Source organism: Pelecanus crispus, chromosome Z (assembly GCF_030463565.1).
Source record: "Pelecanus crispus isolate bPelCri1 chromosome Z, bPelCri1.pri, whole genome shotgun sequence".
NCBI lineage: Eukaryota > Metazoa > Chordata > Aves > Pelecaniformes > Pelecanidae > Pelecanus > Pelecanus crispus.
The window spans coordinates 82,592,970-82,612,248 of record NC_134676.1 but is presented as its reverse complement, the minus strand read 5'-3'; the positions used below and the strand labels follow the sequence as shown (position 1 = coordinate 82,612,248).

The window sequence follows — 19,279 nt, the reverse complement described above, 5'->3', positions numbered from 1 at the left end:
ACACACACATAGATGACCATTTGTGGTTATGGCATTTGTCTTCCAAAGCAACTGCTACATGCACTGAGGATCTGCTTCCCAGGAACTGGCTGGACATCTGTCTGCTGATGGGAAGTACTGAATGAATTCCACTTTTTGCTCTGCTTCCATGTATGGCTGTTGCTTTTCTTATTAAACTGCCTTTATCTCAACATTTTCCACCTTATTTTCTCCCCTGTCCTGCTGAGGAGAGGAAGTAAGAGAGCAAATGGGTGGGGGTTTGGCAGCCAGCCAAGGTCAACCCACCACATATAAATATGTCAAAAGAATGATGAACATATAATATGTATCAAAATCACTGCTAATTGAAGAAATGTCTAATCAACAGTTTTATGATTTTTTTTCAGAAAAAATGATTGAGAAATGCTTTGTCTGTTTATGTTCTTATTTATAAATTCAAAGGGCCAGCCACTTGACTAGGTCTTTGTCAACAAGAAAGACATGTCTATAAACACATAGGCTACACCTACACTGAAGGATAAAAAGAAATTTCCAGTGAACAACATTATACCTTTACTTTACTTTTCTGTCTCTTCCTACCTGCAAACATAAGCAGGGAAATCACGTAGCATCCATCTGGAATGCTCAAGGAGTACTTTAATAATTTCAGAATTATCTGGCATCCTTGATTTCCCCTCTGTTGATTTTCCTCTCTATTTTTTTATTGTACTTCAGACCCATTATTTCCAGGTGTAAAGTTTATTTCTACAGTCTTTTGGCCCTTTCTTCCCTCAGCTGTGGCTTGTGCTACAGCTCTACAGCCTCAGAATCCATAGGGCTTTGTGTCTTCTACAGATGGTCACCAGGTGGAGGCCCTTGACTTAAAGAAGCTAGCATCTGTCAGTCCTAAGGCATACCAAGAGGTTTGGTTAGCAGGAAACACTGGATTTTAACATGGCTGGAAATATAAACAGTGTCAGAAACAAAGAAAACTGGCACCTGTGATATTCTCCTGGGTCACAGGAGCTCTCAGTTGTATTGACAAGGTCAGGACAAAGAGCAAATACTCCCAGATTCCCACATAGGCAAATGTTTTGACACAGTAGCTGGATCTCACAGTAGGAAGAAAGATGAGAACAGGATACTGGAGATACACATTTCTAGTGCCTGGATAGCTTTGCAATATCTGGTTCTAGAAGAGCAGAAGTGATGCTGCAATACCATGTGCCAGCCAAGTTTGGGCACAGTTTGCCAAGTGCAAACTGCCAGAATTGCAGGAAAGGACCAGGGAGCAGGAATTAACAGAAAAGTGGGTAATCTAACATGTACTGTCCTTCTCCCTCAGTACATCTGCACCTATTGTCTGTGACAATACAGTCAGTGCTTCCCTAATATCAGTGATGTTATTTCATACCATTCCTGAAGCTGGAAATACATCACTTATGCTCCCATTAGTGATCCACTCTACTGTAACTCGTCCATATGTTCCTATTAAACGTTCAATATTCAACGTGATTAAGCTGTCCTGTTCCATTTCTTCAACTTGCTTAAATAAAGAACTCTGGAAAACATAAAGTAGCAGAAACATAATGCTATTTTCTTATAAAGAAAAGTTTCTTTAGGGATCTGGGTATTCAATGGGGACCAGTGACATCGGGCATCAATAAGTTAATCTACTATTAAGTAGCTAAATACATGTTAGTTGATTAAATATATATGTCCTAATTTTTAGAGGTACTCAATACTCCCAGGTTTCACGGATGTAAGAATTTAAAATGTCAGGCTCCTTTATCCTAAGGAATGAAACCCAATGTTTTTTGTTTGTGTTTTTTGTTGTTTTTTTTAGTACACTATGTTATGTCCAAATCATATGAAGCAGCTAACAAACAAGTGGGCCTTCAAGACAGACATATTTTTACTGCTGTTACTTTACTGTTGTTCACCTTCCTCATGCAAGTCCAGGTGCCATGCTTCATTTCAGTAACGACTCTTCTGTGTTTTATATCTTCAGTATGCATTTACTACATACCTGTCTAGATAACTTCTACAGTGTTTGATGATTTAAGAATTAACCTGACATGTCAGACATAAGTCTGACTTTTTTCCAATGAATGATTTTGTTCTGGCAGACTGGCTTATCATATGACATAAACCAATTAGTATCTTTTTCAGGACAAAAGGATCTTCAGATTTGTTTACTTAATTCCCTTGATTAACCAACCAGTAGTGACTCTATGATGATACCAAATATGCCATCTGAAAACTGAATTTTTAGGTTGTTGCAGAACCAAGCTGATAAATGAATGTGTTAATCTAAATGAAAGGGAATTATAAAATTCTCACAATAGGGGCAGACTGTAGAACTGATTTTCTATCACCTTGTGCTCTATATAATCACATAGCAATGCTAAATGGATGTTAAAAAGCTTCTAACTCAGGTTTCTACAAGACTTTAGAAAAACAATCCTGTCACATGCTCCAGTGCACAGTTTTAGTGTGTTTGTGTTCCATTATTCAGAAACTATATATACACATTTTAATGATTTACCTTAGAAGTTTTACCTGAGCAAATGCAATGACTCCGTAGGCATTGTCATTGGAAGGAATAATTATGTTAACAAAAGCGTGAACACCAATCTCTGCACCTCCCTTAGCATTTTTCAACCACACTTTGAAGCATTCTTCCTCCTCTGGGATGATGTCATCCAGGATATTGACTGCTATCACAACTTCCATGTCCCCAGGCTCAAATATCAATTCACCTGAACTAGCATAAAAACACATACATCAAATAATTATAAACTGAGGATAGCTGATTAATGAACTTTGAAAGCACTGCTGTAAATTTAACAACCATTTTTGGAGCTGGAATTATTGTTTATATACCTGAGGAAGTAATTGAGGTTTAAAGGTTGTGGGTTTTGTGTTGTGTGGGTTTTTTTAATTATAATAGATCATAGAGTAACTGAAATTAATTGTGAAAGTAATTTAATTTATCCTAAAGAAAAGCTCTAAAAAATCAAGTCATAACTGCAAGGCCTTTCTTGCCATGTTTTAAAGCCTGTTTTGAGGCCGTTGGACTTCAGGTTATCTTAAACCTACTTGTGAAAAATTGTCTTTAGTGTTAATAAGCACACCACACACAGAAGTATATAATGGTCTCTACTGTAGCAAAAACAGTATCACAAAGAAATGCAAGAGCTGTGAGAAAGTTATATAAAACAAAAAAAACCTACCTAGGTATAAAATCTGACTGGTTGGAGATAGTGGTCAGCTCATAAATCTGGGAGCTGGTCTCTACGGACAGAGCAATCAAGCTCTTGCTGGAGTTCAGAGACCTTGCAGTAGCTGAAGTGATATGATCTGCATATGGGGCTTCCAGCATTACAGAGAAATGGTTCCTTTCTGAGTTCCAAGAATACAGTGCTGTTGTGTCCTTACCAGATAGGAGGATGTGAACTACATTGAGCAAGGAGGAGAAAAAAGAAATATTCAGTGATATTTCTAAAAGTTCTCCTTCTAACGCCAGAAATGCCCTTAGTAGCACAATGATTATAGTAACTTTTACAGTCTGATAAATAATACAAAAAAATGAGCACATATATTTCTGCAATTCCAGTGTTATAACCGAGGATTTGAATATTGTCATTTAAGTCTTACCTAAACCTGAAGGAGGCATGAAAACATGGATGTTTCTTACAGCACAGACTGGAAGAGACTGAAAGTGTCTGAAGGTAAACTGCCCTGTCTCCCAGATGAAAATCTCAGAAGAATTTCCAGGTTCTACAAAGGAGCAAAATGACAAAACTTATATTATTTTGCTACCTGTTAGTTAAATGACACACTGGTGGCCATTCAAAAGGCAGAGTTTGGCAGCTTTAATTATAAAGTGAGACTAATTATCATATATTCCTTTTTACTTGGTCCATAACTCCATAGTATGACTGATCTCAATGGGATGATTCATCCACTGACAACATTTAAGGGCTTTTCTGCACACATTCACATATAATCACACATAAGATTGCCAGTAGACAACAGCCAATTGCAAAGAAACCTATGGACTGCAACATAAACTTTTCAACAGGCACAGAAATACAGTCATAAAACAATGCCTGAAATGTCCTACTTGTAATAAGAAACACACATACTTCGTGTACATGTCCCATCCTGAGGGACCTGGACAAGCTCAAGCAGATGGCCTGTGTGAACCTCATGAGGTTCAACAAGGCCAAGTGCAAGGTCCTGCATCTGGATTGGGGCAACCCCCGGTATCAATACAGGCTGGGGGATGAAGGGATTGAGAGCAGCCCTGCAGAGAAGGACTTGGGGGTACTGGTGGATGAAAGGCTGGACATGAGCCAACAATGTGCGCTTGCAGCCCAGAAAGCCAACCAAATCCTGGGCTGCATCAAAAGAACGTGGCCAGCAGGTCGAGGGAGGGGATTCTGCCCCTCTGCTCTGCTCTGGTGAGACCTCACCTGGAGCACTGCGTCCAGCTCTGGGGCCCTCAGCACAAGAAGGACATGGACCTGCTGGAGCAGGTCCAGAGGAGGCCACCAAAACGATCTGAGGGCTGGAGCACCTCTCCTACGAGGCCAGGCTGAGAGAGTTGGGGTTGTTCAGCCTGGAGAAGAGAAGGCTGTGGGGAGACATTCTTATGGCCTTTCAGTACTTAAAGGGGGCCTATAGGAAGGATGGGCCTTTTTTTTTTAGCCCTCTTTTTAGCAGGGCCTGTTGCAACAGGACAAGGGATAGTGGTTTCAAACTGAAAGAGAGTAGGTTTAGGCTAGATATAAGGAAGACATTTTTTACAACGAAGGTGGTGAAGCACTGGCACAGGTTGCCCAGAGAGAGAGTAGATTTCCCACCCCTGGAAGCGTTCAAGGTCAGGTTGGACGGGCCTCTGAGCAACCTGATCTAATTAAAGCTGTCCCTGCTCATTGCAGGGGGGTTGGGCTAGATGATCTTTAAAGCTCCCTTCCAAACCAAAGCATTCTATGATTCTATTCTATGATTTGCTGACCAATGATCTTGGCACATCACAAAGCTCAGAAAAGCTTAGGAAGGGTGCAATCAGCAGCTAGATGAATAGAGTTGTTATTTCCTATTGTTCTTGGGAAAATATTTCATTAGTTTCATAAGTATGTGAGAACAAACACAATGCTTTTATTTTCTGAGGGACAAAACAGAGATTACTTTGATAAAATGCTTATCAGTGAATTGTCACTCCCCAGTAATACTTTAATCCCTATCTAAACTCCTTTACCCCAAATGCCTTTGCTACCAAACAAGCCAGCATATACTTAGCAAACTCAGTGTTTGTCTTCTGCTAAATACCTTTTGCAATAATTAAATAGATATCAGATCCAGAAATCCAGGCCTCCATATGTTTTACTTCTTTTGCTGGTAATTGATGAAGATTCCTAAACTCATTATTCAACCACTGGTACAACAGCATGTTCTGGCTGGTATTTGACAAAGAAACTAATAGGTACATAACACCTCCTCTAGGAAACAAGGCTATGTTCAGAGCTCTGTAAAGCGGAAGCTGATGATGCAGCACAAACATATCTTTATTCCACTGGAAAACCTGTGGAAATATGAAATTTTTTTTTATTATATATTCATAATTAGCACCAAGAGAAGAGAAATTAAGTGTCATGATGAAAAACTGGGAAGACTTATAGTGAACTCAATTCCTCGTTTCTAAGGTGGACCCTACATTAAGGGAGAAGCACACTTGTAAGTAACTACCTGACTGCAAGCAGCTGTGCCTGCTCCTCAGAATAGGTTTACGGTCAGAAGCTATTTCTGTCCTTATAGGTGTTTAACATGCTGGATTTCAAAACAGAAATAACACTAACAATAAAATCAAACCAAATGTAAATTATATGTTAATGTAGAGAGCATTGCTACATTTAAAAAGTCCAGAATTTTAAGTCTTATAGATCCATAATAGAAACGTAAGTAATTTTTCAGAAATATATACTTTTTCTTTTTTGTTATCTCTTCATATTTCAAACTCAAAACTAACCAAACTACCCACATCAAAGCCAGGGAAGACAAATGTACTCTAACCTGGATGGAACTGGAACTGGTTGTGTGACTCACAAAAATCAAATAGTTGTCTTCATCCACAGCAAAATGTTTCACATCTCTGGTATCCAGAATAGAGAGAGTCTGTATCTGTGAGGGAAATATGACAAAAATGGTGTTCGGAAGTCACTTCAAGTGACAAGTTTCTACATATATGCACATACTTTTTTTAAATAGAAAAATTACATGTAAAACTATATAGAAAATATATAAATTTACATGTATATGTAATTTTACAATTTAAAAAATATGTCTATGTGGGGTTAATTTACAAAATTAACAAAACTTATCATACATTTTTCAGAAAACGTTCTATGACTTGATTGCTCCACATTTTCATTCCTCACTTCCCAGGTCATTTTCCCCTACCTCCAAAATATAAATATAAAACCACAGTAGACAACCAGCTGTAAAAACTTACATCACTGAAGTCATGCAGAGTGTTAGGGACCCAAACTAGCTGAGCCCAGAGCACTTTTTTCTAAACCATGGCTGGACTGGAGGGCCTCCTGAGGTCCCTTCCAACCCCATTATTTTATGATCTTGTAAGTAAAACAGATTTACCTTCAACAGTCTGCGTCCAGGCATGAATGCATAAACAGTGTTGTTAGAAGCTCCCTGCCTGGCTCCTCCATGAGTAATCACAAGGTACGGAGAGGAATGGATTTGGAAAGATACACAGCTCTTCGGATTCCACATACTGAAATTCTGAGAAAGGAATAAAAAAGTAAAATTGAGACTTAAGTTCTTTATTAAGTAGCATGCTTGGTATTTGCAAGCAAATATTTACCTCGACAGGAACAAAAACTCCTTTCCACTGGTAGACAGTAGAAAAAGTAGCTGGAGGCATACGCAACAGAACACCATACAGGATTTCTCCTGATGTAAAGAAACACCAGCTAGATGCTGACTCTTCCACAAAGCTTTGCAAGACAGACAGGACACTGATACTACCCCCTGCAAGATAGGAAAAAACCCCACCATTTTCATTATTAACTTGCCAAAACCAGGCCTAGTATCAGAAATGTTGAAGTTGTCTCTAAATACTTGGTATATATGTATGCAAATGCATGGAACTGTTATAGTACTGAGGATGTAATGACAGTTAAGCAATAAATGTTTTCTTCATATATTATAATTGCATATGGAAGGTGCATAGGTAATTTGAGTCTTACAGATTGGAATTTAGCTATTGAGAAGATTAGCTACATAGCAAGTTGTGAAAAAAGTGACACAGAAAATACAAAATGTATGTTTGTCCTCATTCTCCCCCTAATCACAGCAAGCAGTCATGGCACTAAGATTCTTAAACCGCCTAAGCCGTTCAACTGGCTTACAGAAAAAAGCACTGCATTGCCAGAACTAAACTCCAAGAGCTAAATTCCCAATCCCACATGTAGGTTAGAAGAGCAGCTGAGCCAGACAGGTTGTTCATCCATGTTCAAAATCAGGCATTTTCCTTTGCCTTGTTAGTTTCAGTCTGGATTAGTGAGCAGCTATACATATATCCGTACTGGAACAAAAGACACTTAGCATGGAGATGAGAACAAGTGGAGAGAGATGGAAGGATGGCTTCCTTCAAGGGCAGTGCTAACTTGGACCAGATTAAAATGTTGATTAAATTACAGCCTGAGACTCCCACATATGCATCTCTGTAGGCACACTGGGAGATACGATAGAAAAAGTGTGGTGGCATTTTTTCAGACTAAGGCCATGTCAGGTTTATGTAAAGTGTGTCTCTCATACTGCGCTAGAAAAATCCAAAGTTACAAGTACTAAAGAACAGATTTTATTAAAAAAAAGTCTATTGACAATAATGTTCACATAAGCAGCAAGGAGAGAAGTACAGATTATTGAAACTCTGTCAGAAGTGGCTGATGACAAGGTGACTTAAGAAGCTAAATTCTTTTATCTAATGAATTTTGACATGCTCAGGGAAGTATTAATTATTGTGATCAAGTCTGAATATGTGAATTTACATTCCAAAGTTACATCTCCTGTATATTTATCTAGTCTCTTCCTATCTCCACTCTGACAAAGGCAGTGGACGCTCTCGATAAAGTGAACGTACTGATGCCAAATGCAGTATCCGACAGTGTCTCCCACTCAACACTCACAGACACATTGAGCCCATTACTCCGTGAAACTTTCAAATAAACTGTTGTATTGGCTTCTTCAGCTATGAGGAAATTTGTCCTAAATGTGAGAATTGTGAAAATAAAGAAAAAATGTATTATTTTTATGGTATACAAATAAGGTACAATTCCAGTGCAGAACATACAACAGAAAAAAAGAGAAAATATTAATAACTTGTTTTGCTATCTTATGGAGTGATAACTGTATTAATTAAGGTTGTCCAATGTTTCTTACCACAAAACCTTGGCAAAATCATAGGAAATTCAACAAAATCTTAAACCAGCCTGAAATTTAAGACTCCAGCTATACAGTTTAAGCTGAATGTTTTTTGAAAATGGCATTTCATATGGTTCATTTGCTCCTGAAAAACAGCCCTGAGTGAAAGTGTGTTTTACACAGGCTTAAAAACAAAATTAAATTATAAAATGTATGACTCCCTAGGCAGTGATCTGAGGTTTGGAGCACTTAAAATGGATTACTATTAGTGGAACATTTAGGGACTAATGAATTGCTGTTTTACGAAAAAATCCATAGAGAAATTGACATTTCTAATGATGAATAGTTCATTTTAAGTGTTTTTCTGTTCTTTTGTATAGCCGTAATAGTATTTGACAGATAGTGTAGTTTTCAAAATTACAGATGTTTTACAATTGGATTGCTGAATTTCTTTAAAGGGTTTCATCAAAAACAAAATTGTAGAGAGATACCTTCTCTATTGAATATGAAAAATCTCCTTTTAACTGAATCAGTGTTTAGTACCTATTTGTAACTGGGTAGATGCTGAAAAGCCCCAGTGGAGCCTGGTTCTGTAATACTGTAATCATAGTTTGCACTCTTGTGCCTAGCCTGGCTCCTCCAGTTGGATTGAACAGGGTGACAATAAAGTGCTCATCCATTTCTGGTTCTTCATCCAGTATTGCAGAAATATGCAGTGTCTGACAAGAAAACAAGCATAGAAACTTGTTGAGACTTGACAGCTAATGATGATACAACCCTACCAGACCATGCTACTGTTTCTATTTCACCATATGCCTTTGGATAGCACAGAAACAGAAGAGCAGCTCTTGAAACTGGAGAGGACAGAAGTGAGGCAAGGACGGTTCAGGCTGAGGTTTGGTGACCTCCATTGGCGCAACACCTAGACAAGCATATCCACTTTTATTTTTTCCCTTCTCCTTTTTTTTCCTCTCTTCCTAAGACCCTCTGAAATGTAGTAGGTTTTGATCCTTTTTTCATACTTCAGTTCTCTACTTATTCCAAACATTCCTTGGTAATTCATAGTCCCTGTACAGCTACCTGATCCCCTAAGGCAGCTCCATCAAATTGGTTTTAATTTACTTTAGTTGGCGACTAAACTAGCTCCAGGGCAACAGGGTAATTCCACTACTGGTGCTGGGAAGAAAGAAGGAAAAAAGGCAACAACAGAGGGATATTTGAAATTCTCTCTTCTTGATGCTTTTTTCCCCCTACTGCACCACTGTGGATGAGAATAGGATCCTCTCAAGGCGGTCTCAAATTAGCAGAGAGTTATCTAGAAAGAGGTAGGTGTTTTCACTGCCATTTGGGTCTCACTGTCATCCTTCCCACTATCCAAAAAGGCAAAAGTTACAGAGGTACACAATCCTTTGCTGTAGGAAAAAAATGTTAGTAATGATGGATCTGGAACTAAACTGGAGCTTACAACCTTTTAGATCCCTGTTTACTTCTCCAATAAACCATATTTAGAGACTGTTTTAAGAAGTCTTTGACTTCCCACAGATCTGCTACACTGGCCAGCACTGTGGTTCCAAATATATTTAAGGCTCAGAAATTGAAACCCAATGTTTCTGGAAAGCTTTGTTTCAGATTCTACACCGCTAACCATAATATACTAACCTGCTACTGACCCTAGCTTCACTGACAAAATAAAATAAAATAAAATAATCAAATTGTCATTAAACTTCCGAAGGGTCAGGATTTCACAGACTTTAGTTAGCTCATTTTCTAGCTGACATTCTTGTGGCAACAGTACAGAGGCAGTGAGCTTAATACTCCCAGAAGAGTAAGTCATTTTCTATTCCTAAGACTCTGAGAGCCATTCATTTTTTGCATTTGCTGCAGCACTTTCTGTTCAGTTCAGATCATCACATTACAGAATGAGATTTTTACTTCAACCTTAACTATTTATGCTTGTAAATTATCACTTCATTTCTAAGTCTGTTTCAGCTACATGCTGAATACATACAAAGAAATGTTCCTATGCACATATATATTATATATATATTATATACACATTTTTTCAATTTACCTCAACTATTACAAAGAGAGAAATATCTACAGAAGAGCACATTTAATTTTTATGCATTCCCACTCGCATGATGCAATTTGCTCTGAGAATGAAGGAAAACATAAGAAAAAAATAAACAGAAGAAAAAACACAGACATTTCTGAAATCTTTCCAACAATTTCAAAAAAAGCTTTCTTCACTTCTTTGGTAATAACTATCAAATTACCTTGAATCTGACTCCCTCTTCCAGTACAATATATCCTTGAGAAGGGGTCAAATCCACTGATGCTTCTGAAGAATTAATTTCACTTACACGATATTGAACAGTCACGGTGCCAAATATCCCCTGAGGAGGTTCTCTAATAATATTTAACACTGCAACACTTTCCATCAAATGGAGAGCTGTTTGCTCTCTTAGGAAGTAGTGATCGCTGTTATTGAATGACAAAACTCCATGGCCATCATCATTGGCAAGTATAGTAATTGTGGCTTTTGAGAAATAAATAATGGAAATATTCTTTAATTAACATAGTAAAATATAATTGTACATATATAGAACAAAATACACAACAACACAAATCCGTTCTTCCTTTAGTGTATATATAATGCTTTTATGTCCATGATATTACTTGAAGAGAATATGTAAGTATTTTACTTTATCTAGGAAGGTTTCTAGACAGGAAGAATCTAGACTCTCTTATTAAAAAGCTCACTTTCACACTTTTTGAATCCTTATTTTACATATTATCTTGTTAATTGCATAGAGTTCACAGGGATGTTTAAGAACTTCCCAAAGAGTATAAAGATCTACCACAGCAGGGCAATGATGTTTTCTGAAATATGGTTATTCAGAAGAATGAAATTAATATTACTGCCATACAATTCCAAAGAATGAGAACAACAAAACTAAGTTTTACCTGTTGTGCTCTCCCCTAATTCCAGCCCCAGAGAGGGATTTGTTAAAATTAACTGGAACTTCTCGTCACCTTCAGGAATATCATCATCAAAAATTGTAACAACAACAGATCTATTCCTTTCTCCATCAGCAAAAAAAAGAGTCTAGCATTGAAACACAGAAAGCATTGAATACTTAAGAGCTGATAATACACACAGAGTTTTTCAATTAAGGTAAACAGAATTGTCCTAAATAGGAAGGAAGTGGAGGCTAGAAGAGCTATAATCTCTATGTCCCTTATAAATAGATTGAAACAGAAGTAATAAGTTCAGCACATTGCAGAATGGGGACAACCAAGAGCAATTTACTTTGAAAGTTCTGTTGTAAAAAATATGAAACCTTGTATGAAATCTTATATGCTCTTGTCTAAGCAAAATTGTATTTGAGATAGGTATTTGAAAGTTTACAATGTGCCTTATATTTAAAAATACTTCAGTAATCAGAAAGAAAGAAACAGTAAAATGATTAATTTTATCTCATTCTATTCAGATGACCAAAGCAATTGAAACAAGTTGAAAAATCTAGCTGCACTACTGATCATTCTGCAGAATAAACGAGAAGACATTCTTTTGAGGAAGCTGAAGGAATGAAAAGTACTAGATTTAGAATTTGCTTCTTACCCTTGAGGCCACATTAAAATCCAAACCCAGCTGTGCCTCCAAATTTTGGGCATAAAAAAATACAGACACATTGCCATATGATCCTCTGTTTCGGTATGCCATTATTGTCAGATTCCCATGAAATTCACTAACTTCAAAACTAAAACAAAAAGCAAGAAAAATTCTCAGTGCTCACTGAGCATGTTCTTTTGAATAAGATGGTAGATAGCTGTTATATTTTCACATCAAACCATTCTCTCTGCTAGCTGTTATATTTTCACTTCAAATCATTCTCTCTGCTTTATAAGCAAAAGGCATCGTTACAGTATCAGCATCATTACAATTGTCTAATACAACCTTTTTACCTTTTTTTCTTATCTAAATGGAACTAAGCTATAGGAGGTTGTGCTTTTTTCATGCTTATTAGTGGCAGATTAAGCCTGTCTATGTCCATGGATGCCTTCTTTCTAGCTCCTAGAAATTAGTCAGAGAAAAAGATCTGGGACATGCCAGTGTGTACGCTTATATGGATGCAGAGGCTGGAACACTGGATGGAGGCTGGGGGAGTGATGCAAGTTCACAGTAGAAAAGGACAGCAATAAAAGTAAGTATATAGTAGCAAAAGATTTCTGAGTAAACATACTGTAAATATTGGGGTATAATGTGGGAACTATATTACACTTTCCAGTTCTACTGAATTGAATAATGCTTTGCCATATCAAAGATCTGGCCCTATTTTTAATAGGAGTTTTACTGTTAACTGAAAATGAATATAATTGAGTGAATAATGAAAATGAAAAAATAACTAATTCACACAGTGAGTTCTTCAAGGAGACAAGACTTACTTGGTACTTTCCCATTCAATTACTCCGCTTACTCCATCATTAGCATCAATAATAATTTGAGAAGCTAAACCTTCCACATCTAAAATGGAAAACAGAAGGACAAAAATGAAAGAACAATAAAGTCTATTTTCATGATTTTCAAGAATAATAGAAGCATTTCTTAAATCTTGTCATGGTTTAGCCGCAGCCAGCGAGTAAGCACCACGCAGCCGCTCGCTCACTCCCCCTGCCCTGATGGGATGGGGGAGAGAATCGGAGGAGTAAGAGTGAGAAACACTCCTGGGGTGAGATAAGAACAGTTTAATAATTGAAATAAAGTAAAAGAGTACTGATAATAATAACAATAGAATAATGATAATAATAATAACAATATACAAAGCAAGTGATGCACAATGCAATTGATCACCATCTGCTGACCGATACCCAGACAGTTCCCGAGCAGCGATCGCTGCTCCCCGGCCAACCCCCCCCAGTTTCTATACTGAGCGTGACATCATATGGTATGGAATAGCCCTTTGGCCAGTTTGGATCAACTATTCTGGCTGTGCCCCCTCCCAGTTTCTTGTGCCCCTGGCAGAGCATGGGAAGCTGAAAAGTCCTTGACTGGCATAAGCACTGCTCAGCAACAACTAAAAACATCAGGGTGTTATCAACATTCTTCTCCTACTAAATCCAAACCACAGCACTGTGCCTGCTACTAGGAAGAAAATTAACTCTATCCCAGCCAAAACCAGGACAAATCTCTACTAATTTTGTAGAAGAAAAATGTAATTTCCTGTTTCCAACATGTGGAGGAGAAAATGGTAGTGGGTAAGGTAATTGGAAAGGCTCAAAGAAAATCTGTCCTTACTAATAGAAGGACTTACTACCTTACTATTAGAACTGCAACACATTGCCTTGAATTACCACTGTTACATTTAATAATGCATACGAAAAAGACTAAAGAAAATTTAGGAAGCAAAACGCAGCACAGAAAAGTTAGGAAATAGAAAAGCAAGATTTGTCATGGAATCTTAATTTATCTTTATTGTGTATGTTTATCATGCTGACATTCAACATTTTGCAGACTGTGTCATTCTGAATATGGGAGGGAAAATGAGTAAGAAAGAATAATAAATGATCCAGTATTTCATCTCCTAGTCACTTTTCAGTGCCTGATCATAAACCTTATAGGCACACAGCTCAGATTCTGCTACAAATACGGAATTAATGTCTTTGCAGGCTGTTTATGTACTGTAACATTCTATTGCTCCATAAAGACATATATATCTTCATAGTAACTCTGAAAGATTATTGTATATACTGCACTGTGAAAATACTGAATAATATATTAATGCCAGAAATGTCCACTAATTTCAGGGACAAGAAATTGACAATCAGAACTTGATTTTTCTGAGAAAATAGTGCCTTAATTTGTTCAGACAACGGCACCACAGGACTACCTTAATTTACTTCAATTTACTTTTAGTAATACTTAAATGAAGAAAAGAACAACAATTTCTACAACCAAACTGACTCCACTGAATCTGTAGTAAATAAAATATATCTATATCTATAGGAAAGATTTCTATCAATTCAGATAAAATTGAACAAAAGTAAAAGGTCATTGCCATGAATCCAAACCTGTCACTATGAGGTAGCAATGAAGATCAGCAGTAGCTGCAAAACCTCTACACAAACAGCAGAAATGTTGCTGAGGTTTAGAAATCCAGAGGGAGTGCTAGCGATTATAGACCTTTCAGCTTTACTCCTAACCTGCATTTTCCCTTGTCGTGTCATAGTCAGATCAGTTCACCCAGGATTTAATAGTTTGCTTTCAAAATCAGACCTCTTATTTTATGTCTAGCATCCTTCCCCTCCCCTGATGTCCCCCTATCCCCCTCCCTCAGCTTAGCTCTTTCTTGTGTCCGTTAAGTTTATTCCTTTTTCTTTCATCATTTTCAGCTGTTGATCACTTTCCCTTCTTCTAATTCCTTGCACTTTTGTATGTGAATCAGGCTCTTTCTTCCACCTCCTTTAGAAGACGGGAGCAAGAGGAGCATAGAGAAAACAACAGAACCGTCTTTATGCTTGCTGTTTCTGCTCCTTATCAGCGAAACCTCAGATCAGAAATAAAGGTCACTTAAGTTCAGTGTGTTTAACTCTGCGTCACAGATACACCAGAGTTATTCCCCATATTGCACGCATGTGGCCCTGACAGGAACAGCACATAGAATATATTCCAGATGTGTAGGATTGACTGCACATGCCTGTATCGTGCAGAAACACACATCTCTTTTGGTCTTAGACCCCTTCTAGACATACCTCAAGTATCTTGTATAGGGTATGGGATTTCTACAAATCCTAAACAAATGCATTGCACCAACAAGGAGTTAAATTGTCATTCAGAACAAATCAAAATATACCAACAGGGAAAACAAGATTAGAAAATAGTCTGATAACAGAATTTGTAGTCAGATTTTACAACAAGGACAAATGTTTGCTTCTTGGGTTAAAGCTATTTTCTGTTCATCCTAAGCATATTTAACTCAATGCAGATATCACAGCAGTGTTGAATGGTTATGATTCAATGAGACTGCCAACCCCTTACAACAGAAGTTGAGACTATAGAGCATTCAGCACAGCTTTGTTCAGAAGAATCCTTTGGACTTATATGTTACCCTTTTTACATTTTAGATTTTAGACTCGACTAAGCACACCTCAGTCTCTACAAATCAGCAATGAATCTTGCACGTTACCTTTCAATCTGTAATGAATTAACTCAGTCACTTCTATAGGCATGCAAAGAAAATGGAAAAGAGTCAAAGAAGATGTTAGAAATAAGCAATATAACTAGTCTTTAGCACCACAGGATAATCCAACTGCCCTTAAAGCCAATGGCAGCTACGCTACTGAATTCAGAAGCAGAATGAGGAGCTAACTAAGAAAATAATAAATGAACTTCACTGGAGGAGTAGGAAAACCACAGGATGTGACTCCTAAAAGTAAATCTCATAAAGCCTAATGAAGAGACTTTTAAAAGAGTGAATGAAGTAATCACATAAAGTAATTTTTTTACTTTTTTTCCCATTATGTACGTTGTAAATGAAAATCACATTGACACTGCCAATAAAACTTCTCAGATAATTGTGCTCTCCGACTGTTAATTAGTAACTCCTCTATGAAAATTGCCTTATAATTTTTAGAGAGACTAAAAATGTAAGAAGCAAGTGTAATAATGAATATGTTTGATATTCTACAATGTTTCTTTCAGAATACCCTGTCTCATATTGGCACAGTTAGCAAGTAAGTGGAACAATGATAATATACCAGAGTAATATAACCTGCATTCAACTCATATAAAAGGAAAACCAAAGATAATTCTGTATAAGCTGTTTTACCCAGCCTAGGTGGGAATGAAGTTGAATGGTTCATGATGAGTTCCACTGAAGTTAAATTAACCAAGAAGAATTCTTGTACCTCTGGTACATCATCCTGCAAAACACAAATTCAGTACATCCTCTTTTCATTTTCCTTCAAGAAACTGTCACACAAGTCACCAAAAAGCAACACACTAGAAGTCTCTAATATTATAGCAACAGTAGAATGAATTTCAACACTAGAATTAATTTATTTTTCCATTTTTCTGAAAAACTTCTATTGGGTCTAAAAAGGATTATCTTGGATGAATTATAAAGTAAGATATTGTATTTCATGAAAAAGAGTCTGTGGTGACACTAAACTATTCTTTTGAATATATTTCTGCCCAATTTTAAAGGCATAAACCACAACCACAAAGTAAGAGCCTGTAGCAAGCAATGAATTACACTGTTCTGAATATCAGATAGTAAAGCCTTAAGGAGACAGCTAAATTTCATTTATGCATAGGTAGAGCTGGTTTCTGTCATTACTTGTCCTCCTGTGATTTTAACATTAAGATAAAGACCGTCTTTCTCAATGACAATGAAATATATAGCTTCAAGTAATATATAGGTTGCAAGCTTTGGGTTCCAAAATATTCTTCTTCTGTCATACAGAGCAGTATATAACAAAAGGGTTTAGAGTTTACCTCCAGAATAGTAATACTTATGGCAGCTGATGTTTCTCCTTCTTCTAAAATCAGTGAGCCAGAAACAGCTATATAATCAGCTCCTGGTTCAGCCAAGGTCCTTTCTGTCTGATTACTTAAGGTGAGCAATCCTGGAACTGTGGCATATGTAACATTGATAGCACCTGTTTAATTTGTGACAAAAAAATCATTTTTTCAATTCTTATGTAATGCTGACTGGAACAGATAAAGAAAAGAGATCAGATGCTCATCCACAAAATGAAAAGATTAACTGCAAAACAGAAGGATTAAAAGATTAATCTGGAGCCAATGGAACTTCACTATTGTTTTTAATGTGCTTTCAGTCCACCCTTTGGTGATTTGTCCAGCATCACAGAGCTCAAAAAGTATTAGGACCAAATGGATTCAGATATTTGAGGTGCTGTGGATAGCAAATATTACACTGCTGAAGTACTGCCTGGGTCATCTAATGTATTATTAATACCAGGCTTGGTGTCAAGGGAAGTGGAATGTTTCAGAAATGACTGATATCTAAGAAAGGCTCTAAAGACAGTGCTGGGAAATACAGCTTAATAAATCTAGGTTCCTTCCCAGGCAGCATGACATAGACTTCAATAAAGACTAAAATTAGGGGGACACTGATAAATGTTACCAAGGATAAAAGTTAGACATAATTTTTTTATAATAAAGCCATGTCTCACTAATCTGTCAGGGTAAGTCAAGTGGCAAATGTAAAGAGAATGATCCTGGAGACAAAATGACAGATGCTAGTGTGTATGAAATAAAACAGAAGTTATAAAACAATCTTAGTTTTAATAAATAAATAAATAATGATGCACTAAGTTAAAGTAAGAGATCTTACATTTACTATGGATACTTATCTTAAAGCATTAGTTTCCTGAGTAGTGTTCCAAAAGTGAATTAGATACTGTTTGATATTAAAAAAGAAATTGGAAAACATAGAAATGTCATTAAAATGCCTCTACAAATCTGTGGTGTGTCCAGATTTTGAATATTCTTTGTAATTGGCCACGTCACTTCAAAACACATACAACAAAAGAAAGTAAGATGGATTATCACTGAGTTCTAAATATAGTCTAAAAAAGGTAAATAGGAATGGTTACACATGGTATCTCATAATGTAAGTTTAAATCCTCAGGCAAAAAACACAAGAAAATACTTTTGCACACAGCAAATTATTGACTTCTGGAATTAAGCACCATTTTATTTTAAGGATGTTGAAAGACAAATTGCTCTCCTTCTGGAGGGCAGACTTTGGCCTGTTCAGGACCCTGGTTGGGAAAGTCGCTTGGGAGGCAGTCCTGAAGGGCAAAGGGCTCCAGCAAGGCTGGGCCTTCTTCAAGAAGGAAGTCTTAAGGGTGCAGGAGCTGGCTGTTCCCGTGTGCTGTAAGACCAACCAGCAGGGAAAATGACCGGCCTGGCTGAATAGGGAGCTTTTGCTGGGACTCAGGGGAAAAAGGAGAGTCTACCGCCTTTGGAAGAAGGGGCGGGCAACTCAGGAGGAGTACAGGGATCTTGTTACGTCCTGCAGGGAGGAAATTAGAAAACCAAAAGCACAGCAAGAAGTCGATCTGGCCACTGTTGTAAAAGATAATAAAAAATGTTTTTATAAGTACATCAACAATAAAAGGAGAGCCAAGGAGAATCTCCATCCTTTGCTGGATGTGGGGGGGAACATTGTCACCGAGGACAAGGAAAAGGCTGAGGTACTTAACGCCCTATTTGCCTCAGTCTTTAATAGCCAGACCAGTCATCCACAGGGTACTCAGGCCCCTCAGCTAGAAGACAGGGATGGGGACCAGAATGGAGCCCTCATAGTCCAGGAGGAAGCAGTTAATGACCTGCTATGCCACCTGGACACTCACAAGTCTATGGGGCCGGATGGGATCCACCCAAGAGTACTGAGGGAGCTGGCCGAGGAGCTTTCCAAGCCACTTTCCATCATCTATCAGCAGTCCTGGTTAACATGGGAGGTCCCTGATGACTGGAGGCTTGCCAATGTGACGCCCATCTACAAGAAGGGCCGGAAGGAGGACGCAGGGAACTACAGGCCTGTCAGCCTGACCTCGGTGCTGGGGAAGATTATGGAGCGGTTCATATTGAGCGCACTCAACAGGCAAGTGCAGGTCAACCAGGGTATCAGGCCCAGCCAGCATGGGTCCATGAAAGGCAGGTCCTGCTTGACCAACCTGATCTCCTTCTATGACCTGGTGACCCGCCTGGTGGATGAGGGAAAGGCTGTGGATGTCATTTACCTGGACTTAATCAAAGCCTTTGACACAGTCTCCCACAATATTCTCCTTGGGAAGCTGGCAGCTCATGGCTTGGATG

At 37.8% G+C, this 19,279-nt stretch overlaps 1 protein-coding gene across 1 annotated transcript in view; it reads right to left on the bottom strand.

Moving 5' to 3' along the window:
• The window catches only part of ADGRV1 (adhesion G protein-coupled receptor V1), a 321,657-nt gene that overhangs the window by 235,330 nt on the left and 67,048 nt on the right, over nucleotides 1-19,279 (bottom strand). Inside the window, exons 39-55 of the mRNA XM_075727117.1 lie at nucleotides 16,928-17,091; nucleotides 16,260-16,353; nucleotides 15,618-15,647; nucleotides 12,880-12,958; nucleotides 12,056-12,194; nucleotides 11,398-11,539; nucleotides 10,707-10,969; nucleotides 8,974-9,149; nucleotides 8,150-8,274; nucleotides 6,869-7,035; nucleotides 6,643-6,786; nucleotides 6,061-6,168; nucleotides 5,320-5,572; nucleotides 3,640-3,762; nucleotides 3,216-3,438; nucleotides 2,542-2,746; nucleotides 1,394-1,540 (exon numbers count right to left, since the gene is read on the bottom strand). Of these exons, the coding sequence (XP_075583232.1) occupies nucleotides 1,394-1,540; nucleotides 2,542-2,746; nucleotides 3,216-3,438; nucleotides 3,640-3,762; nucleotides 5,320-5,572; nucleotides 6,061-6,168; nucleotides 6,643-6,786; nucleotides 6,869-7,035; nucleotides 8,150-8,274; nucleotides 8,974-9,149; nucleotides 10,707-10,969; nucleotides 11,398-11,539; nucleotides 12,056-12,194; nucleotides 12,880-12,958; nucleotides 15,618-15,647; nucleotides 16,260-16,353; nucleotides 16,928-17,091 (2,582 nt within the window). The remainder of the gene's footprint in view (nucleotides 1-1,393; nucleotides 1,541-2,541; nucleotides 2,747-3,215; nucleotides 3,439-3,639; nucleotides 3,763-5,319; nucleotides 5,573-6,060; nucleotides 6,169-6,642; nucleotides 6,787-6,868; nucleotides 7,036-8,149; nucleotides 8,275-8,973; nucleotides 9,150-10,706; nucleotides 10,970-11,397; nucleotides 11,540-12,055; nucleotides 12,195-12,879; nucleotides 12,959-15,617; nucleotides 15,648-16,259; nucleotides 16,354-16,927; nucleotides 17,092-19,279) is intronic.